General features: G+C 36.6%; 3 protein-coding genes across 4 annotated transcripts; 2 read left to right on the top strand and 1 right to left on the bottom strand.

The window, feature by feature from the left end:
- Positions 1-299: 299 nt before the first annotated feature.
- LOC131952751 (mucin-5AC) lies at positions 300-16488 on the bottom strand. Of its 2 annotated transcripts, none has more exons than XM_059315573.1 (13): positions 16467-16488; positions 9371-10192; positions 9011-9108; positions 8393-8608; positions 8157-8244; positions 7766-7887; positions 6956-7061; positions 6244-6425; positions 4425-6074; positions 3492-3836; positions 2929-3144; positions 2604-2709; positions 300-1866 (listed from the first exon to the last, which is right to left on the bottom strand). In XM_059315573.1, exons 1-13 carry the CDS (start codon positions 16476-16478, stop codon positions 1714-1716), a joined length of 4116 nt encoding a protein of 1371 aa, XP_059171556.1. In that variant the 5' UTR covers positions 16479-16488; the 3' UTR covers positions 300-1713. The 2 variants fall into 2 exon arrangements, with proteins under 2 accessions (XP_059171556.1, XP_059171557.1); XM_059315574.1 differs by having other exon boundaries at positions 16182-16467.
- A 2141-nt stretch (positions 16489-18629) lies between these two features.
- Positions 18630-19757, top strand: LOC131952768 (mucin-12-like). The gene has a single exon (XM_059315591.1). The coding sequence runs from the start codon at positions 18630-18632 to the stop codon at positions 19755-19757; it is 1128 nt and encodes a 375-aa protein (XP_059171574.1).
- A 1702-nt stretch (positions 19758-21459) lies between these two features.
- On the top strand, positions 21460-23272 carry LOC131952752 (bis(5'-nucleosyl)-tetraphosphatase [asymmetrical]). The gene is made up of 2 exons (XM_059315575.1): positions 21460-21677; positions 22315-23272. Exons 1-2 carry the CDS (start codon positions 21560-21562, stop codon positions 22632-22634), a joined length of 438 nt encoding a protein of 145 aa, XP_059171558.1. The 5' UTR covers positions 21460-21559; the 3' UTR covers positions 22635-23272.
- The last annotated feature ends 418 nt before the right edge of the window (positions 23273-23690 follow it).

Below are 23690 nucleotides of genomic sequence, written 5' to 3'. Positions count from 1 at the left end.
AACTTTTTTATTATGAATTTACTTGAATTGGTATGTAACAAAATATTTAATTTTAATTGTTTTTAACAGTTTTCACAAACCATCTCTTCAATGAATATTTTACACTTTGTAGAGGCCTACTTAATTTCTAACTTAAAAAATTAGTAAAATATCCCTTTCAAATATCAGGTGATTCAGTGCTACTGTTTAAGATGCAAATAATCACCGATAAGGCAGCTTACTTGACAGCAACTAATCCCTCACTATGTAATTTATCATACATACTTAAACAAAACTAGAAAACATTATTACAATAAATATTTAATAAAACACCTTTTTATGCATGCTTAAATCATTTCTAGAAAGGTATTTGTAATAAAATATTTAATTTTATCTTTTTTTTTTACATTTACAATGTCCATATGACAAAGTGAAGCATGAATGACAATACTAATATCACATTTTAAACTATCACACAATGCATCAGTAACCGTGATAATGACAAAGTGGTTGTTAAATTAATTTTACAAAAAATGTTCTCACAAATTGTATGTAGTGATTTGTATTATTCACTGCAAATGTGATCATTAGTAAGTTTTGCTAGACTTAAAGTTTTTTAGCTTCCTTGGATGCCAAAAAATGTTCAGTGACTTAAAAATGTGTGATACTAAACCAGTGAAACAAAGTTGCAGCTATACATTTTAAGATAAATAATATGGTCGTATTACATTTACAACACTGATAAAGATTTATTTAAGGAAGCCAAAAATTGGCATTGAAGTGTGTAAAAGAAAGACTTGTAGAATACTGAGGCTTGTCCACATTAGGCTTGCCTATCTGAGGCTTGCCCACATGAAGTTTGCCTACATGAGGAAATTCTTATTAGCAAGCTTTGTTTTTAAAAGAAATAGGTAAATAAACCAACAGCTGCCCGGGCAGATGAGGCCCGATAGCTGGGGACAGCAACTCTTCTAGGAGAGATAACTCTAAAATCAAACAACTGCCCCTTGTAGTTTGTTCTTGGTTGGACAAAAGCTATGGAAGCAAATCCAAAAAAAAGCAGGCTGAAATCGGAGTCAGTGGCCAATATGGCACATAACAAGTTGACACATAAAGGAATCCCTTCCAACATTAAAAATTAAGAACAAAGAAGAAGAAACTCAGCTGGGAAATTCTTCTGGTGAATTCTAATCTCATTACAAAATTAGCTTGATTCTTTTCAAAGACCAGGTGATGCATCAAGTTGATGGAATTCACCTGTTTGCATGATTACACACAAATAAAGGAATTGTGTGGTAATTATGGGGCGCTAGCTAGTTGGCCTGGGCCATAGCCTAGTACACTATCAGCTGGCCATTAGACCTAGTTGGCCTGGGCCGTAGCCTAGTACACTATCAGCTGGCCATTAGACCTAGGTGGCCTGGATCATAGCCTATACAATATACTAATTTTGGGCAAGTTCAAAATGTGCTATTTTTTTAAATTAATCAGCATAAAATAATAAATTTAAAAAAAAAGTCAGCCTGTGCAAATTGAAACAGTTTAAAAGCATACGAACAAGAAAAATGCAGTTCATAAAAGGAAGTCTTGAGTCTGTTTTTAGCCATATTTACAAGCACCTATATTTTCTTTAAAAAACATCACAGTAAAAAAATCCTCCCCCTCCCATTAAATCACTCTTCACTTTCAGCCATCTTGTTTAAGTGTTCTGATCCTCTGTCATGGTGTCATTGTTTACGTCACACTGCCGTGGGATGTGGCGCTAGGCTTAGAGACAGAAACCCCTTGACTGTTGTAGTACTCAGAAATCTGATGCTGCAACTTTTCTATAGCGTTCATCTTCTGCTGCAGGATGTCACTTACACGTCTCAGGTAGTTATCAAATCCCTGGAACAAATAGAGCTATATCCTAATGCACAAAACTAGACTAGCAAAACCCTAGAACAAATAGAGCTATATCCTAATGCACAAAACTAGACTAGCAAAACCCTAGAACAAATAGACCTATATCCTAATGCACAAAACTAGACTAGCAAAACCCTGGAACAAATAGACCTATATCATAATGCACAAAACTAGACTAGCAAAACCCTGGAACAAATAGACCTATATCCTAATGCACAAAACTAGACTAGTAATCAGCAAAACCCTAGAACAAATAGAGCTATATCCTAATGCACAAAACTAGACTAGCAAAACCCTGGAACAAATAGACCTATATCCTAATGCACAAAACTAGACTAGCAAATCCCTGGAACAAATAGAGCTATATCCTAATGCACAAAACTAGACTAGCAAAACAAGGAACAAATAGATCTATATCCTAATGCACAAAACTAGACTAGCAAAACCCTGGAACAAATAGACCTATATCCTAATGCACAAAACTAGACAAGCAAAACCCTGGAACAAATAGACCTATATCCTAATGCACAAAACTAGACAAGCAATCAGCTAAACCCTGGAACAAATAGACCTATATCCTAATGCACAAAACTAGACTAGAAAATCCCTGGAACAAATAGACCTCCATAATAGTATTCAGCTGTGCAGATATACTACATTAAACTGTATTGAAATGAAGTGCAATATAATATCCCATGCATTAAAAAAATTGTGCTTACAATTTTTCCTGAAGCATTCTTGGTATTGAGCAACAATTTCATCTCAGTTTTGCAGAGGGAGGTAACTACAGCTAGCTGGTCTTCATGGGAGATAACAAGCTGTGTCCTGTAGATAACCATGCTCAGTATATCATAACATTCCCTCCCTTTTATAATTTAAACTTTTGTTATTAAAAATCATACCAAGCTGCTCTTAAACATCTGAATTTAGTTTGAAAATTTAGTTCGTTAAATAGCACTGTCACGTTGTGTAAGTGGGGATATTAAAAAATAATCTCCCTTGGATTTGGGAGAAACTTATTGTGTGTACACCAGAAAACTTTACCTGGCTTCTTGTAGTTCAGTGGGATGGAGCACAACTGAGCTAACTTGTAGTTCAGTGGGATGGCCTTCCATAGCTGAGACAGGGGTGGGCTGGAGCACAACTGAGCTAACTGTCGAGGCCTCTGCTTGAGATTTGCCACCTACACTTGTCACAGGCTGGGGGTGGATAGGGGAGAAAACTGCACCTGACGTCAGCTTTTCTGTCACAATGGCAGGACTGCAAAAATAAATGTGAAGAGTGAGGTGCCAGTTGGTCTGTTTTATCTGCCCTCATACTTCCAACTTATGATCCTAGCAATCTGTAAACCTGAGACTTTTAAATCTCTGCATTACTGGAAGATAATCCTATAAAAGTTATTATTTTTCTTCAGTGATAACTTAATTAAACATTGAAACATTTCTATTACAGATTATTTTATTAACATCTAACAGGGATTTATTATACATATCTGCATGATCAAAACATGTGCTTTGTTTACTTGTAACATTTATATTACAACATGCTGTATAACAGCTAAAATCAGTCTATTAGAAAACAATGCAAGAAAATTGTTGAATATTTACTTATGTTTGACAGGAGTATGCTGAGAAATGTGTCCAGTATTTAGCCCCTGTGAAACATGGTTCTTCTCTTCAACTCTAGTGGTTGGCACTTGTGGGAGTTGCTTCCCTTTAGACCTTGGCTTGTCTGACAGTTTAAAACCTAGCTGACTGCTAGGACTGTGATGCTGACTAGGGTTCACATTTTCTCCACTCAAGTTTTGCGACTTTGGATCACTTGAACCATCTGCTGCCAAATTTGGCTCAGACAATCCTGCTGATGGTGAGGACAAATCATTGCGCACAACTTTCGGTCCAGTATCTCTGTGAGCGCGACCGCCTTTTGGTGTGTTGCTTCTAGTCAGCATCCTGCTCGTAAAAAACAACTGGCGTCATGGTATGTAAAAGCCATATAAGAAAATAACAGTTTTAACAGGACTTTTGAAATACAAGCTGTTCACTGTGATAGATCAGCACTAATATTGAAAAAAAATTATGGAACTTGTTTTTTCTTACATCTATCCTTCTACAAAAACATTTTTTTTTTAGTGATTTGATTAATATTTTTTTTTCTTTTATAATAATTAAGTAAATAAACTTTACTTAAAATAAACCTTTTTTATCCTTTAATAACAAAATAACTTATTTAGAGAAGAATTAGAGAACAACTAACAGAAGAACTAGAGAACTTACTTAGAGAAGAACTAGAGAACTTACTTAGAGAAGAACTAGAGAACTTACTTGGAGAAGAACTAGATAACTTACTTAGAGAAGAACTAGAGAACTTACTTAGAGAAGAACTAGAGAACTTACTTAGAGAAGAACTAGAGAACTTACTTAGAGAAGAACTAGAGAACTTACTTAGAGAAGAACTAGAGAACTTACTTAGAGAAGAACTAGAGAACTTACTTAGAGAAGAACTAGAGAACTTACTTAGAGAAGAACTAGAGAACTTACTTAGAGAAGAACTGTGGGTCTGGCAAAGTTTGCTTCTTTCTCTGCATGTCCAGTGCCAGCATGGGGTCACTCCTCTCCTTCCTCATGCTGCCAGGGCCAGAATGTCTGGAGCCACCCTGACCCTGGTCTGAGAAGGATGCGCGGATGCTGTCTGTGGAATCATCACTAGCATCCCCAGTAGGGGACTGAGAGATCTTGGACAAGGAGAGGCAATCCGAGCTATCCGAGTGATGACGCACCTTCTTGTCTGACTTCAGATCTTCACTGCTGGCTCCTTGAGTTTTTGAAGAACTTCCTTCAAGATGAAACACAACTGGTTTGACTGAACTGTGGTCAATGACTGGAGACTTGTCCCTGGGCTTCTGAGTGACTTGTGTGTTTCCTGGCTGTGGGGACGGACTCTCTGAGTGCTTTGTAAAAGGAGAACGGACTCTTTCTGAGGACAACTTGCTTGGTTTAAACCCAGGTATCTGTGTTGAATTTTCTGGAATTGCAAAATTTGGTTGCTGTGCTGGGAGACTGGATGGGGATTTGCCAGATAAATCATTTGTTCCTACAGGCGGAGGTTCCAGTGATTTCACGGTCCGTTGAGTAAATTGGGTCAGGTCACTGCTTAGTGCAGGAACAGGGGTCATGACATTGATCAAAGTACTGGGTTTAGATGCTGGAGTTTTACCTGGGAATGTGTTCGATGGTTGTCTGTCATCAGGCTGTGGAGCTGCTGGTTCCTCTGCCATCAGATCATCATCATCAACACTCTCACCACTGCTTACAAGTTCCTCTAAAAATGACCGCTTGTATAATGGTGGATGCTGGGAAATTTTAGGAGATAAAATGTCTGGCTGTGGAGTTTTTGTGGTTGCAGTGGATGGAGATGAAGCTGATGTGGCATGGTGAGAGGCCTCGACTTCAGGATCTGTTGACTTGTACAGAACTGGCTTCACTTGCGGCGGCCTTTTGTTGGACGCTGGTGCAGCCGGTTTTTCATCTTCTGCTGCAGCTGCTGCATTGTCACCTGAATCACGGTAGGCGTGGCCTCGTGGTACAGTGGATGTTGGGGAACCTTTTTGTGGCAGACCCGAGCGATTAAGGTCATTTAAATCTTCAACAATGTTGAAGTCTGAAGTTGGAAAGTCAAACTCTGTGTCAGTTGATCTGGCAACAGGAAGTTGTCTGCCAGGTTTTTGATGTGTTGGGTGAGTCACATTACAGGAGTCTGTGTCAGTTTGGTCAGATTCGCTCGGAGAGGCATCAGGCGGAGGGGCTGATGATCCTTGGGATGCAGCAGTTGCATGAATTGTAAACCTTGTTGAAGTCCCAGGGGGTATATGAGGAGATGCTGAGCCAGCATTAGTCTCTGACCTTGACTTTGCTCCTTGGATAGGAGACTCTCTGTGTTTTTCCTTAGCGCGTGACTTTTTGGGCAAGTTATGGCCCCTGATTGGAGTCTCAGTTGGATCAAAGACAACATCACTGACTACATTTAACCTGTCTCTCCGAGAGTGAGACGCGGGTCTCTGTGGGGTGGAGCTAGAGAGGATGTTTGAAGGATGAAAGGCCGTGGGAGCTGGGGGTGGTATGTTCATCAGCAGGTTCATGGTGTGTCCCACAGAGCTACTCCTGGTGTTCTCTCTGCGGAGTTCTTTCACCCTAGGCAATAAAAACAACTCACTAGATATTCAATGAATACAATGTAACTATAGTGATAAATGGAAACTTATAAAACTGTGGAATAATGGACACATGAGATAGTAGACTATGTTGTATGTCACTATGGTGTTAATAATTGTATGTAATATTGATGACAGACAACATTTACCTGTCAGCATATCGTAATGTGTTGATTGTATTTTCACACGCGGACTGAGAAGGTGAGATGTTTGCAATCATGCATGTTCGAGAGTTGCCCACAAATGAATCCTTTAATATATGCGTAAGCTTGCTCTGACGAAAAGGTGTATGTCGACTTTCCTGGTCTATGGACCTGATGCATTCCTTCAACTGATGAAAATCATTGAACAATCATATACCAATCATTTATTTTTTTAAATTAGTTTTTGCCGACTAGTCCTACAGTGATGAGATGATTTTCTTTATGAACTGACTAGAGAAAATATTTTCAGATGAAAATATTTTCAGAAGTTTGGGTATAACAAAAACAATTTTTTACTGTTTTGTAAATTATAGCTAAATCATGAGTTTTTTGTATGGTTTTAGCCTGTGGAATAAATATATTTGTAATGGGCTTCATAATTTCATAAAATTTGAAATATAATAATAAGTTATCGCTACAGATTTGAAAAGAAATGCAAAAGATGAATTACTTGCCCTGTCATGTAATTTTTCAAGAACCTAAAAAATCAGTTTTAGTTTGTGTTTTTTTTTTTGTCATCATTTATTTTACTGCTGTGATGAAATATTAAAATTGAACACCTTTCAGCTAATTTCGGTATAACAATGATACTGGCTTGTAAGCCAAACAAAATATACAGTCAGTAGTTGATTTTGTTTAACAAACCAAAAGTACTTACGGCCAGTAGACTTTGGTTTATCTCTGCTCCCTCCATCCTTGTCTGCTTGTCTGTATCAGTAACATCTGAAGCTCTTTCACTGCCGGCCAAGTCAATGAATGAAATTCTGTAAGTAATAAAACTAAATTTTTTAAAGAGGTTAAATCAGAACTATAAAATTATTTATTCAATAGAAATTGTTTTATTATTTTAAATATGTATTTTTAGCACAAAAAAATATTCTTAAAATCTTCAAAATGTGCATTTATAGGATAACTGATCATTAATCAATAGTTAGCATATATATTGTGTTTAGCAGTAAGGGGTCATCCAGTTATGACATCCACAGGGGGGGGGGTGACTGGAAAAAAATTACTTTTGAGGACGCGTATGGACTTTTATAAGGGAAATAAGTGGATTTTTGTGGAAGGGGGTCCAAAATCAAAAGAATTTGTGGACGTCATAAATGGATGAACCCTAAGTCAGATGAGTTAAAAAAAAAAAGGCTCAGGGGACACAATCAAGTAATACATTTATACCTGAGTTATATCCCTTATTTGGTAGAGTTCTAATACAAAGGTTTATTAGAGGTTAACTATAGTGAGTTTTACCAATTTTGTGCAAAGAATATCATTTGGTAAAAAAAAAGGTTTCATCAAAATTTCTCCAACTAAAGTAGCTTAGTATTATGAAACCTCTAATCTCTAGGATTTACTTATAGGCTGACAAGAATATCTGTTGACAGAAAATCTGTTGATTAATTGGATGAACTATGTATATTGTGGGCTTCACTAGGGCTCCCATAAAACCTCCTCCCCCCACCCGCCTTACTTTCCCAGCTTGTTGTCTTGACTGTCTCGTATATCCAACTGTAAAATGGCATGAGACCTGGACGAGTCTGGGTTCACACCTGTGGCTCCTTTACTTCTGACTGAGTTGCCATACTCTAAAGTCTGTTGATTATTGAAAGATGATTGGTTAGTTTTATTTTCTCATAAATGGATACATTACATATAGTAGTGAAGATGGAATTATTTCAATGTTTGTTGTACTCATACAAGGTCCCCTGCAAAATTAAATTACGGAATGATGCTTAATTATTTAGAATAGTAACCCCACACAGCTAAAGTAAAGCAAGATAACTGACACTTTCCCAGCTAGTAAACTGAAACTTTCCAGCTAGAAAATGTATATGAGATGGTAAAAAAATGTTAAAGAGAACCTGAACAAGAGAATCAACACTCGTTGCCTCGGTCTCTGTCAGACCAGCAATACAAACTTGATGACTCCCATCTTCCCTTGCATGCAGCCTTCAGTAAAGAAAAGTAGGTTTTACATGCTAAGTTCATGATGTGTGAAATGTTTTTAATTAACACTAGATAATAGTTAATAATATCACAAAATATAAACTAACATCTAAATGGGGTTAATATCAAAACAAGAAAGTTAATCTGTTACCTGTTTCTACGGTTAAGTAAATCAAACAGCTGACCACAGTATATTTCAAAAAAGCTGACCCACACATGGAGGTTTCTTCCATACTTGCCAGATTGAATGATAGAAAATATATCTTGGCCTGCTAATAAATAAAGTCCTGGCACAGAAGTGCTTCCAAGCATAGTGTGTGTTTTCCCAGCACCTGTTTGCCCATAAGCAAAACATGTTGCAGTCCCTCTGAAAAACAAATTACAGACTTTAAATCTGAGAGTTGAGAATCTACTTTCTTATATGGTAATATCTTCAAACATAAAATAATAAACTTGTTCTTAAACAAAAGCAGAAATAAGAACAATCTATTAACAAGTTGTAAAACAAAATAAAAAAAGATCTCTACCCAACAAACATCAAGATTTTTAAAGTTTATTTTAATGACATAATGAGGTAATTAAAACCTCCAAACAACATGTCAGAAATATGCAAAATGGCAGACGACATTTTGCTGTTGAAATGTAAAATGCATTTTTCACAAAAGCAAAAGATTGCTAATTCATGATAGGTAGTACTTTATTTTTAAAAATCTGAAAATTAATCATACTAAATGGATTTATTTGCGATGTGCTTTATTTTTATACTTACCCATTAAAAACACAGCTAATTAAAGGTCTAGCAGCTCTGATATACACATCTTCATTAGAGCAATTTTCATCAAATACTTCATCAAATAAGAATTCATGCTGAAATTAAGGACAACAAAAGGCAAATATAAATACATGTTTATTAGTCGTAGCAAAATTTGCTAGGTAGGAATACCAATTTTAAAAAGTCATTGGATCAATGAGAGGAGGGACATAAAATGATTAGTTAGGCTGAATTTTGAAAATATACAAGAACTAAATGCATCTTAATTAAAGAAAATGCAGGCAACAAACAAAACAGGTATTAGATGACAAGAGACAAAAACAAAACATTTCCTGCAAACAACAGACAAATGAGTACCTGTAATGTAAAGGCTGTCAAATCTACTGCAAGCTTTGGTTCATTGATAACAAGCATATTTGTGCTTTCTACAGTAACAATATCTTCTTCCTTGCCTTTTTGTTCTTTTTTTGTCAGAGGCCTTTTCCTCACACAAACTTTAATTTTCTCTTCCCCAACAAATCTATTAGCTCCAAGTTTGGGTGTTTTACTTTTGGTCGGTGCGCTGACTTTATGTACACCATAATTATAACTTTTCATTTTAGAGTGTTTAATACGTTCAACTGCTGGGCCTTTAGAAATAGAGTTACGCACACCAGAAGGATTAGACAAAATTCTATTGATAGTCTGCTCATCCTCAACTTGATTGTCTGATTCTTCAGAACTGCTGCTCTCAGTACTGCAGCGTAGCATATCCATGTAGGATGAAACAGAGAAATTGGGAACTCTGTCCTGAACAATAACGTCTCTAGAAGGTTCTAAACGCTGGGGTGTCTGTGGGCTTTGGAAGGCTGTAGACCTAGTGGCTTGTCGACTTCTCATATTCCTAGTTTGACTAGTTTCATCTGAAGTATTAATATTAGACTGTTGTCTATGTCGAAATCCCATATTTCTCTGCTGAAATATTGGGCTACCAGAATTGTGAACAGATTTTATAATATTGACCAGCTCAACCAATCTTCTTTTGTCTTCACTAGCTGTGATGCCTAAAGCGAAAAATTCTGGCATTCCCAAATTAATAAGAGCCTCCGACTGAGTAATTCCATTCGCTCGAAATGCTGGATAGAACTGCTCCAGTCGTGCTTCCCTTAGAAAATCCAAAAGGGTGCTCATTTTACACAGCTAGAAATAAAAATGTTCTTCTTGAGATTTAAAAATAAATCATGGAAAAAAATGTGATGGTTGTTTATATATTATATACAAAATAACATAAGTTAGGTAATAAATATCAAAATGCTTTGAGAGATCATCATCTTTTCCCTCTTGTGCTCAAGACATATTTTAGTTATAGTGTTAACTTTCCCAAAACATTTTGAATAATATTGTCCACTGAATAGCATGTAATGAACTTAATGGACAGTTTAGTTTTAACTCACTTGACTCAAAGCAATCGTATGAATGCTGTCTACAAAATATCTTGACAATGAGCTGATTTTGAAATATTTGTCAGTTATTGAATGAAAAGTAGATCTAGTTTTTTTTAGATCTTTTGGTAATTGGTTAGCAACATTAAGATATTCTCATCATTTTTGCAATTTTAGGTTATCATTAAATTGAAGTGTACCATCACCGATCAATAATCTATTTTTTTTATAAACCAGGAAACAAAGACAAACTAAAAAAAAAAATTCTGGAGTATTAAATTAAAGTAAACTCTATCAGTAGTACCACAATACTCTAGAGCAGGGGTCTCCAAACTTTTCAGCCCGAGGGCCGCAGTAACTATCAAATTTCAGTCCGGGGGCCAGTTTCTTACAGGCATATCTTTGATTTTTCTGGGCAAAGTTCCTCAGCCATCACCAACAAACGTTTTTTCCGTGGATAAAAAGATCTCTGCGGGCCGGATGAAAGGACCTCGCGGGCCGCATCCGGCCCGCGGGCCGTAGTTTGGAGACCCCTGCTCTAGAGTAAAAGACTACGAGCTATAATTTAATAACACTATTATCAAATAGAATGCAAATAATATGAAGTGGTCTTTGTTAGACTTAGGGTAGTACTAACACAAAAGTTAACTGTAGAGTGGGGAAAATAGGTTAAAGTAATATAAAAGTAGAGTGGGGAAAATAGGTTAAAGTAATATAAAAGAACTCATCAACAATAGGAAAACAAAGAAGAAATTTCAGAAAATCTATCAAATGAGAATGAATATGGTCTGAAGACATTAAAATGATTAGGATGAGATTAGGTCTATAACTACAGCATGGTTCCTATTCAATATTCATTGATTCAAATCTAAATATTAAATAATGTGTACTCGTCTATAGTCTATTATTAGTCTATAAGTTTATTTTTTGTTAAACAATTCAACTTCTGACTCTATGTTTTTAGAATTTAACTATAGGACTTTAGGGCCTAACTAGACTTTTACTATACTTGACTAGACTATGACTAGACTTAATCACTAACTACTAGTAATAGTAACACACTATCACTAGGCAGAATACACACACAGTTTTTTTTTTTGCAGTTTATCTTCTACTAGAAGTTCTAGATTTAGAATCTAAATATATTTGTTGTGTCTAGTCCAAACGTATGTATGAGTAGGGACTACGATATCCGTCAAATTGCGGCCCGGAAACTGCGCGACCGCCGCCATACTAAACTTGATTCTGGTTTCCGTCCGCCAAAACATAGCTCACTATATAAAGCCAGATTCTCATTTCAAAATCCTTCAATTCATTCCATTCGTCATAAATTCTGATGAAGGAATAATTAAGTTTTCTATTGAGCAAGCTTTTTCTCGTCGCCATCGACGTATCTTTGAGTAATCTACAGTTCTTGGACAGGTATGTAGAAATATTTAATTTATTTAATAACTAAACTTGATAGTCGTTTTTTTTTTAAAGGTACACCTAGATTTATCATTTAAGTTTATTCTGAAGTCTTGTTTTTTAAATTTGAACCTTCGCTTGAATTAGATAATGCCTCGCGAAGTGCCGATGGTGTTAAAATTTCAGCCGACACTCGGCAATGTCGGTAGTTACCTATTATCGATAATGGCCGACTCAGCTATGAATAAGAGATACTTATGATGTACCTTTGAAATCTTAACCAATCTTAACATATTTAAAGCAACTGCATCTGATATTTATATTTTAAGATTATTTAATCATTATATTTTATTAAAAAGACATTATTTTATTTCTTACTTTGTCATTTTAGAAAATGTACTAAGTCTAAGCAATAGTAATAGATAATTGGGCTAGCACTGAAATAGAATATCGTTTTCTTAATTAAAACACTAGAGCCAAAGAAAATAATCTTGTTTGTAGATGTTGAAAATATTATATGAATTAAAGCTTTTTATTTTCTTTCACCAGTAATGCAAATGGAGAGGCCTTCCAAAACCCTTCATGATTTGGAACTTCTTGTTAATTCACACAAGAACAACAAGTTTACTAATGGATTTGTGTACCACATTTTTGTGAATAACAAAAAAAATGCAAAGAAGACAGCAACATATCTTCTGGAATTAGGTGGTCATCCAGATTGTAAAGCTTCATCTTTACAACTTGTTTTAAGTCGTTTGAATGCCAGAGTTACTTCACTGAAGACCAACATTACTAGGAACTGGGCAAATTTTGAATGCTTGTTGAATGCTGATTTCCTCTTCCCTGTCTCAGTTGTAAAGCAGCCACTTAGCACTGTACAGCCAAAGATGCCACCTCCCATATCACCTTTAAAAACGAAGACAAGTAAGGAATGTTTTGCTTGCGACAAAAAGCAGCAGTGCAACAGAGAATTGTTTAAGGAGAACCTGAAGTTAAAACTGTCCTATAGTGCTGAAAAGAAAGAGAAGTTCCAGATAAAAAAAACCTATCAAGTAAATCGGGTTAAGCAGCAGCTGGAAAGAAAAGGACTGCGAATTGGCAAATTTCAGTCAAAAGTAAAGACACTGCAGGACAAAATTGCTTCTTTGTCCAACTCTCTAAAAAGAGCACATCTTAAGTGCAGCATACTTTCAAAACAAAAGAAAAAGTGCCACAGCCAGCTGAATGCTCTACAGTTGAAAGTAACTGACCTGGAAAAGAAGTTAATTTCTAAAGATGCTGCCTTGCTACATGACATACCACATGTTGAAAATTATGATGCTCAAACTATTGTCACCAAAGTCAATAAAAAGCAGTTCAATTCTTCAATCAGAATGGTAATTTACCGCTGCCTTGAACTAAATGTGCCTGTTGAGGCGATATCAAAGGTAATTGCTTTCTGCACTGATCTCTGCAATGCACAAGTTGACCTGCCATCAGTGTCTACAATAGCACAGATGTGCCGTGAAATGGCAGTTTTGGCTGAGCTTCAAGTTTCGGAGGCCATCATTGATGCTGATGTTGTAACTATAGCGTTTGATGCAACAACTATATCCGGTAAACACATAAATGAAGTTCATTTTGGAACGCCTGAAAATGTTTTCACCGCAAACATTACGGAACTGGCTGGAGGCAGAGCTGAGGACTATGCTGGTCATGTACTTAACACCATTGAGGACTTGGCAACAACGTACTCTTCCTTTTGTGAAGTTGATAAGGAGGAGACAAAACTTCAAATGTGTGGAAAGGTTTCATCCACGTTGACAGATAGGGCCTCAGCCAACCACGCTGCAGTACTACTGCTGAATGAAAAACTTCAGACAAACTTACTTGAACTGAATTGTCACTTACACCCTCTTGATGGCATAGCTAATGAAGTAAGGAAGACTTTTCAAAAATTTAATTCCCTTATTCCCAGTGACACATTTGGTTCAGACTGTCGAGCTGCTAACTTGCTGTATGGAATATCTAAGCTGAGGTAAGTTGTTTTCCATCGCTGTTGTTGTTTGATTTTTATTTTGCATTGGTATGGCTTTTCAATAGCTCTTGTCTTTCCTATTAGGTACAAAGCAAAGGGAGATCCTACAGGATTCAAGGCTTTTCTCAGGCAGCATTCCTTGGCATGTGGTATTTTCCCTAGATATGTTGGTAATAGGTTGCACGTGATGTTCTGCCTGGCTGGTATTGTATACAGACACAGGCATCTTCTGGTGCTATATTTAGAAAAATATTGCAGCAACATATCATTAAGAGCTGCACTATTAAAGGACTTAAAAAATGACATTATTATTTCCCAGTTGCAGGCACTTGGACTTTGGGGGAAATACCTAACCGGGGCTTGGATGTCTGTCTTCTATGCCAAAGAATCAAAACGGAATCATTTTGACATGGTAATACTTTTGAGTTTTTAAAAATAAATACTGGTGACTTCTTGTAATGAGTTATACTTTGTTCAAATGTATATTTTTTCTTTCAGGTTGAATATCAAAAGGTGGCGATGAAATTCATTGCTAGAGTAATTGCTGAGCCAGAATACCTTTTGATAGGATGTGAGGATGCCTTTGGACGCCCCTTAATTGCGGATGAAACTTTGTCATCTCTGCTGATTGTAGATGACACCAACCTCAAGGCCTTTAGTACTGCCACTAAAGCCATGGCCACAGCCACCCAAACTGTCCTCAGCCGTCAGCTTTCCCGCTACCTGGAGGGTGATTTAGCTGCACCTACTGAGGCCATGTTAGCTGCAGCAGCCAGTGCCCCCGTACACAACATCTGGGCTGAGAGGGCCCTTGGTGTTGTTGACTCATTGTCGCGCAGGGCCCCGAATTCGGAGATAACTTTTTTAGATGCAAAAACTAAAGTAAAGCTGAACAAATCGTTGGACTGGCTGTCATCCAAGCCTGCAGCAGTTCAACAACAAATAATCCAATTTTGCATTAAGAGGGGTGCAGTTTGTAGAAAGTTAGGAAAGGATAGGAGGATAGAGAAAGAAAGGGAGCTGCAGCGACGGCTGATGGAAAAAAGCCAGAAAAGAGACATGGGAAACCGAAACAAAATTGCTAAAACTATTAAACAGCTATTAATCGAGAAGGAGCTTTTCACTGTTATTAATGACCCTGTATTTGCCAATGTTAGTAGTTTTCAAAGAAAAAAATTGTCAATTTTTTTGTCAGATAGGGTAGAGGGGGCGAGGATTGAGCATAAGTGGAATGTGAATGGGGAGGATGTTATTTTTAGTGGTAGGTTTATTTTAAAGTTAAAGAAAAAATCAGCTGTAGATTCATTTAGAGTAGCTTATTGGAAAGAAAATGAAACAGAGGATGATGCTGAAGATGTGTGCGTCTCGTTTGACAGTATTTTAGCTGATGTTGTTTTAGGTGACTTGTTATTTTGCTAGTGTTGTAATTATGTAATTATTATATTATTTATATTAAATTTAATTTTTATCAACAGTGTTGACCTGTCTGGTATTTTATTTACACCAATTCCATTTAACTGGTATTTTATTTGTGTAATCTGTATTTTTTTGTTATAAAAGAACCTTTGCTCTGGGGTAGGGGATTTAGATTAAGTTGTATATTAAGCTCCAAGGTGTGAGGTTCCATACTATTACAACTAGCAGATGTTAGAATTTGGACATGATAATAATATAATATTTAGAACCACGAAATACTTTAAAAAAAAAAAAAAATTTTTTTAGAATTAGGGGGGTGGTATCCCCTCTAGACACATATTTCATCACACCCTTTACATTTTTAAAAAATGTTAGGTTTAAGTACTTCAAAACACATTTATCTTGAAACTCTGAAAATTTGAATACAAAATTCCATGTAATAAAGATTTGGCATTGATTTATACACATTACACACAAAATTTGCCCGCGAAAATTACCATTAAATCCTATAGTAACTTTTTATTCAGTAAAAAAATCATAACTTTTGAATGGAATGTCCTATTTTGAAAAAGTAAACTGTTTTGTCTTAATTGTATGTAGTTCTATGTGATGATATGTTTTTTTACTTAAATAAATCATTTTGAAATTTATCTCAAAGTCCCTAGTATGAGTCTAGTCTAGTTGACTAGCTCTCTGGCTGAAAATGTAAACTACAGTTACAGAGTAGTACGTGTACACAACACTCAACTACACTGTTACCTGTACAGTATACAGTATACAGTACTGTACAGTGTCTGTACAGTCACAGTGTGTGTAAACAATCAAAGTAGTAATACGAGTAGGCCATAGATCTATATATTATAATGTAGTTTTATAATATAGAAGCTTAATTCTACAAAGTACAAACCGGTTAAATGGTGATAACCTATATAAATTAGGTCTTCATCGTGGTTAGATATGTTAGATTAAAAATCCAAAACAAGTTTGAACACGCAACACATCCATTTTAATTTTTATTGATTGGGTAAAATCCCAATAGATTGTCGTAAATTGTAATAATGAAATATTCTTCGTGGTATTTTCGATTGTAAATGCTATTGTGTACATAAAGAGTCTTCAAATCAAATAAAGAGCTTTGTTTTAAAAACGGGAATTAAAACATGTGAAATGAGAACCATTTTTTTTTGTTTACATTGAGCGCCATTTTGAACTTCCCGCTGCCATGGAAGCCAAAGATTACAAATGTACTAAAAAAGCTAAAATTGTTATTTGAGAACACGAGCGCACAACATCATAACCAGAAGACGATAAATTAACAAATGTTTCGAAAAATCAGTTGGAAATGTTTCCTAGAAAATTAAAAACATAAATGTAGATCTAGAGCCTAGATCTAGATCTAGATCTAGATATAGATCTAGATCTATGTTTGCAGTTTTGTATCTTTAAAAAAAAAAATTACCTAAAAGTTTTTTTTTCTTTTTTGATACAAAAATTTTTCGCTAAAAAGGCTTAAGGTCGAGCCGTCCATAAATTGTAAAGTATTACATCAATTTTTTGGACATCTTTTTCACTTTCCCCTTCACATCATCACACAATTGTAATTACGTTGGGTGAGGGGATCAAACTTTCGATTTGCACCTCTTAAAAGACTATTTAACACTCGAATTAATCACTTAATTAAGTGGAATTGTCATTTTTCTCAATATATTTTGCTATTTTTTGCCTTGGTGTCACCCCCTAAATGGTGTCACCCGGTGCGGTCCGCACCGCCCCCCCCCCCCCCCCCCCCCATTTCGCTTCGCCACTGACCCCTCTCAGTATACTCAATACACTCCCTAACAAAAATACTACAGTAAAATAAACCGGGAGTGATCTCCCCTAAACTTTCTCGAATATTCTTATATAAAATAACAGGGGATGGGAACTCCGGCTATAGACATGATTTTTAATCCATTTTAAATACTTAAAGTTTTAAAAATAGAATAAAATCTCGTAGACAAATTAATTGCACACCAAGTGAACGCCCAATAAAAAAGCGCATAATAGTGCGCAATATTATTAGTACTTTTAAAATTTACATTAGTTTTTTGAGAAATCGGAAGTAGCGTAAATTACTACTTCCAGTCAACGGAAATTACTCAAAATTTAACAGAAGGTAGAGGATTAGATCTTTTACTTACATGTGAAATTTCATTTATCTATCTGAAATAGTACTCAAGTTATATGCTTTTAAAAAATTCAAAGTAGGAAAAGTACCACTTCCGGTTATCGGAAATCGCTCAAAAGTTGATACGGATCTACGATTTTGATAAAATACTTATATATGAAATTTCATCAACCTAGCTGTAACGGTACTCAAGTTATCGTGTTTACACACGGACAGACACACACACAGACAGACACACACACACACAGACATACGGACAAGATTGCAAAATTATGTTTTTCCGTATCAGTGAGGTGTAAAACGTCGAGATCTGTAAAAATCTCGATTTTTTTTTTGCACGATTACAATACTTTCTCTATACTACGTATATACGAGAAAGTAAATAGAAAAATCAAAATTTTGTTTTCCAAAAAAAAAAAAAATACAAAATATGTGTTACGTCACAACTTCGCCAGGGAAGCTGTCGGGTTAATGATCTGCTTGTGAGAAGTTCGCGGGGGTGGGGGGGGGGGGGGGGGGGGGCAGCTTTGTAAAAAATAAAATCTACGTTAGAAACGACTATTACAGAAAACTTTAATTTGGTCTGGAAGAAGGATCTCCGTTATAAAGAAGGTTGCGCTTATTAGTAAAAAAAAAATGTATCGTTTCGCATTATTTGTGTTGTTTGTGTCCATCACATTTTTATTTAAAGCTTCTTTATTATCGTTTATCGCAAAAATGTTTGGCTAAAAAAGGAGCAATTCATTTTCTAAATGTACTGTATGCTATGCTAACCATCTTGCTATGTAGGCTACGACTAAATATAAATTTCTGATTATATTTTAATATGGAATACACTCACCTGATATCAACTGCAATAATAAAGATCCCATGGCGGCTGTTAAAGACCAATAAAAGAAGGCCTAAAACAGGGGTTCATTCAGAAATGGGAGGAGTAGTGGTACTGCCTCCTGCTTCAATTATATAGACGACATAAAGTCATAAACTATATATTTTTACTATTTGGGATGGGGGGGGGCGCTTGTTCAATGTCTCCACCCACCCCCACCCCACCCTCTCACGGAGAAGTTCAGGTTGTTAAATAAGAAAAAAATGATGGGCAAAACATAGCCATAGTAATCAGTATCCAACATCACATGACAGGTCATCACCCTCACAGCATCACTCGACAGGTCCTCACAGCATCACATGACAGGTCCTCACAGCATCACTCGACAGGTCCTCACAGCATCACTCGACAGGTCCTCACAGCATCACACGACAGGTCCTCACAGCATCACACGACAGGTCCTCACAGCATCACACGACAGGTCCTCACAGCATCACACGACAGGTGCTCACCCTCACGGCATCACACGACAGGTCCTCACCCTCACAGCATCACACGACAGGTCCTCACAGCATCACACGACAGGTCCTCACCCTCACAGCATCACACGACAGGTCCTCACCCTCACAGCATCACACGACAGGTCCTCACCCTCACAGCATCATGCGACAGGTCCTCACATCATCACGCGACAGGTCCTCAGGTCCTCACAGCATCACACGACAGGTCCTCACGGCATCACACGACAGGTCCTCACCCTCACAGCATCACGCGACAGGTCCTCACCATCACAGTATCACACGACAGGTCCTCACGGCATCACACGACAGGTCCTCACAGCATCACACGACAGGTCCTCACCCTCACAGCATCACACGACAGGTCCTCACCCTCACAGCATCACACGACAGGTCCTCACGGCATCACACGACAGGTCCTCACCCTCACAGCATCACACGACAGGTCCTCACAGCATCACACGACAGGTCCTCACCCTCACAGCATCACACGACAGGTCCTCACCCTCACAGCATCACACGACAGGTCCTCACGGCATCACACGACAGGTCCTCACCCTCACAGCATCACACGACAGGTCCTCACAGCATCACACGACAGGTCCTCACCCTCACAGCATCACACGACAGGTCCTCACCCTCACAGCATCACACGACAGGTCCTCACCCTCACAGCATCACACGACAGGTCCTCACCCTCACAGCATCACACGACAGGTCCTCACCCTCACAGCATCACACGACAGGTCCTCACCCTCACAGCATCACACGACAGGTCCTCACCCTCACAGCATCACACGACAGGTCCTCACCCTCACAGCAACACACGACAGGTCCTCACCCTCACAGCATCACACGACAGGTCCTCACCCTCACAGCATCACACGACAGGTCCTCACCCTCACAGCAACACACGACAGGTCCTCACCCTCACAGCAACACACGACAGGTCCTCACATCATCACATGACAGGTCCTCACACTCAAGGTTTTCATACAGCACGCCCATGGATAGCTGGGTTGTAGTGTAGGCTAACCGGCGCCCCGATAAATATTATCCAAGCACAGGCATTGTTTACAATAAAAATAACTCAGTTTTAGAAAACAAGGAAATCAATTGAAAAATTGAGTAACTAAATATTCTAACAGAGTAGCGCGTATTTATTGTTTATATTTATTATTATAGCGTTCAGAACGGAGTGTTGCAGACTAATACTTTTATGAGTTAAAAAAAATATTAGTATTTGTGCGTAGAGCTGAAGAGCCGCACCTCGACATCAAAAGAGCCGCAGGTTGCCGACCCCTGGTCTATTCGTATTTCTATTCGTATCATTTACTGCCCCATCACTACACTAGATATGTGGAGCGATCTACATTCGAAATAGTCTATTCGTATCTTATTGATATTGGGAGTTCTTTTTTGTTTTTAACTCTCATCATCTGTTTTCATCATTAAGCCAGGGGGAGGGGGAGGGAGAAAGAGAGGGAGAGAGAGAGGGAGATTTGGCCTATCTTGGATTATGAATGATGATATCGATCTGAGAGGAGGCTGATGTTATCTGCCAAATCGAAGTCCCCAAACTGCTTGGTGAGGGTCTTATGAATTCCAGCAGTTTTATTCGTGACCGTTCTTCTCATAATCTAATTGATAATTACCAAAAAGATAATTGGCAATAGCATTCAGGTCTACCCCCCCCCCCACACACACACCGAAGAGATGCCTGGAAGAAACTCTGATCCAATCCAGCGGGGTTCACAAAGGTCGAGAAAAATTGATCTTCCATCGCAACTTGGGTGCATTTGCCTGATCCATATTGGATTGAGATATTCAAGGCAGACATTCTGGTTTTTTGCTTTTGTCGTTTTAAAGACTGGTCAGCGCGCTGGCTTCAACGTTTCACAGAAGAAGGAAAATTTTTCTTAAGATCTTTTTGGATTAATTTGCTATTGTTTTCTTTGCGCGTTAGTCTAGTTGTTTGTAGGGCTATGACCTTCCGCCTGGTCGACTCATAATAATGTTTATCTAGGAAGCGTTAATTTATTTTACTGTGACTAAAGAAAACTGCTTCTTTTCTTATTTATATTTGTAGTGCCATTGATCAGAAGCGTAACGAGGGGGGGGGGGGGCGGGGGGGACATATGTCCCCGGGCGCCGACCTTAGGGGCGCGAAAATGGGTTGGAAAAATAAATTGAAAGGTTGAACTTGAAGGGGAAATCGAAAGTTTGAGGAGGGGGGGGGGTGCAAATCGAAATCTCGAGGGGGGGGGGGGGTTGCAAATCGAAAGTTTGAGGGGGGGGGTGCAAATCGAAATCTCGAGGGGGGGGGGGGTGCAAATCGAAAAGTTTGTCCCCGGGTCGCCTCTGCCATTGATTGCATTGAAAGCATATTGTGAAAGATAAATTCGTGTTCCACATAATGGCTACTCTCAAAAATTAAAACAGTGGAAAAATAGAACATTATTTTCATAACAATAATTAATAATGTTTTAAATGTAGTCGGTTTAATTTACACTGAGTCGGTAATGTTTGTTTTAAATTTAATTTCTTATATTAAAATGTGTTCATTATGAAGCCCACTCTGGCAATACGTGTAAGTCATAGCTTTGTGGAAAAAGCGCAATTCAAGCGCATTAGTTTTATGATAAGGAAACAGGGTGTAAACATTGACAAATATTAGATCTAATAAAAGATAAAAAGTGGATATTATAGATCTAGATCTATCTGATATCTGGATCTAGAGACTAGTGTGACTGACAAGATTTTAATAGAAAATGGCAACTTCTAATTTAGTGGCTGCTGGTCTGCTGATTTTTAGACGATTACATAATAAACTTGAATATCTTTTGCTTCAAACTTCATATGGAGAAAATCATTGGACACCCCCAAAAGGTAGACCTAGAAATCTAGTCTCGAAGCTCGTAACAAAAAGTTAGGTTGGCCAAATAATGCCAAATTTATATTAGGCCTACTACTACTATACTACTAATTATTAATTATTGTACTAATCTAGATCTAGTCTAAATGAAAGAAAAAATCAAAAGTGAATACCCAATCGGTCTACAAACAAACCTGAAAAAATAACAGATCCAAGTGAAAATCATATAAAAAATAAAAATAGCGACACTGACACATAATCATAATGGATAGGCCAATATGATGATGATCCAAATAATTGTACAATTTTTAAAAAATCAGTTGAGCCTTCACTACACCAGATCTTAATTATATAATTAACACCTAACTGAACTTCATCACCATTTTAAGTTTAGAAATAGAAAAATATATGCTATGTCACATTCCAAAAATTATTCAATAAAAATTGTGTGTATATAATTTAATATAATGTATATATAGGGCCTATATATATATATATATATATATATATATATATATATATATATATATATAGTTATCACTGCGTTTCTCTTAGTCTTATCTTATTATAGTTAGTATTAAGTATATACACTGCAATCAATATATTTTTAACCATTAATTTTAATGTATGATTTTATATTTTTATTTTAAGGACACGTAGACCCTGGAGAAACAGAGTTTGAAACAGCAATTCGTGAGACAGAGGAAGAATCTGGATTTAAAAAAGAACAATTAAAAATATTAACAGAATTTGAGAGAAATTTAGTTTATAATGTAAATGGTAAACCTAAGCGTGTAGTATACTGGCTATCAGAATTGTGCAATCCAAACGATCCAGTTAGATTATCGAGTGAACATCAAGACTTTAAATGGCTGCATTTGGATGAAGCTTGCACCCTTGTAAAGTATCCAGATATGGCTGCTTTGCTAAAGGAGGCAAATAAATTTCTTTTAGAACTATACAAATCTTAGCATTTTAGTTATGATTAACTTTATTCCATTCGTTTGTGTAATTTACAGTTTACAAATTTTATTACTAAATTTATAATTTTTTGTAAAAAAAAAATAATGATGATCTGGAGTAGTTTCCCTTGTCTTATACAAATATGATTTTAAAAATTAAATTTTGGCGTGTTTGAATGAATTATTGTCTTACATGGTTGATGTGACTAAACTATACTGTACTGGTTATTTGTGTGTGCTTATTTTTTAATAAATGTGGTATATTTATGTTTGCTTAAGTGTTAAAGCATAAAATATTGTAATAAATATCATATCTGATTATGAATACCATATGATATTTTAGCTTCTCTGTATCTTATTAGTTTTTGCATACACAAAAATATTATACTTATATTCAGAACAATAGCAATTCTTGATTATATCCTCGTGGTATTCTCTCAAAAGCTTAACTGCAAACTTCTGTCATGATATATTTTTCTTTTCTGTATTCATTTTCTTTTACTGCACATTAGTTTTTTATTTTAAAAATTAAAATATGATGATAATAATAATAATAATAAAATCAGATAAATCATTGAATGTGTGCAGTGTGGTAGTATTTATTATGATTGAATACCATTACAAATAAAAAATTTAAAACTTCAGAATGCATTGTGTAATCTAAACATAGCATGAATTTGACATTTAAACACGCTGTATGATACATGATCAGCGATAAGGTAATGAAAAACACCAGAATTATTTTTACGAAATAAATTATTACCAATACACTGTATATCATCAGATAATAATTATCTTTTAATAAGCATGTAATGGAAACACTAATTTATATATATGTTAATTATAATCTCTTCTAAACTTGTATCGATTGCTGGTTCTAAAGGTTGGAGTATGGTAGTTGTAAGATGTGATTTGACTGTGGCAGTGCTACAGCTTTCCAATGAAAAATTATCAACCTCATAAAAAACACGCGGGCATATCCTGTAGAGTTGCCCATGGAGGACAACTTACAAATAGTTTTCAGGTGCGATTCTGAGTCTGTAATGGGTGCCTGCTGTCACCACT

Source organism: Physella acuta, unplaced genomic scaffold (genome assembly GCF_028476545.2).
Source record: "Physella acuta isolate Inbredline_101_S28 unplaced genomic scaffold, ASM2847654v3 ptg000890l, whole genome shotgun sequence".
Classification (NCBI taxonomy): Eukaryota; Metazoa; Mollusca; class Gastropoda; family Physidae; genus Physella; species Physella acuta.
The sequence above is the reverse complement of the archived record's forward strand: the minus strand, read 5'-3'. Positions and strand labels throughout refer to the sequence as shown.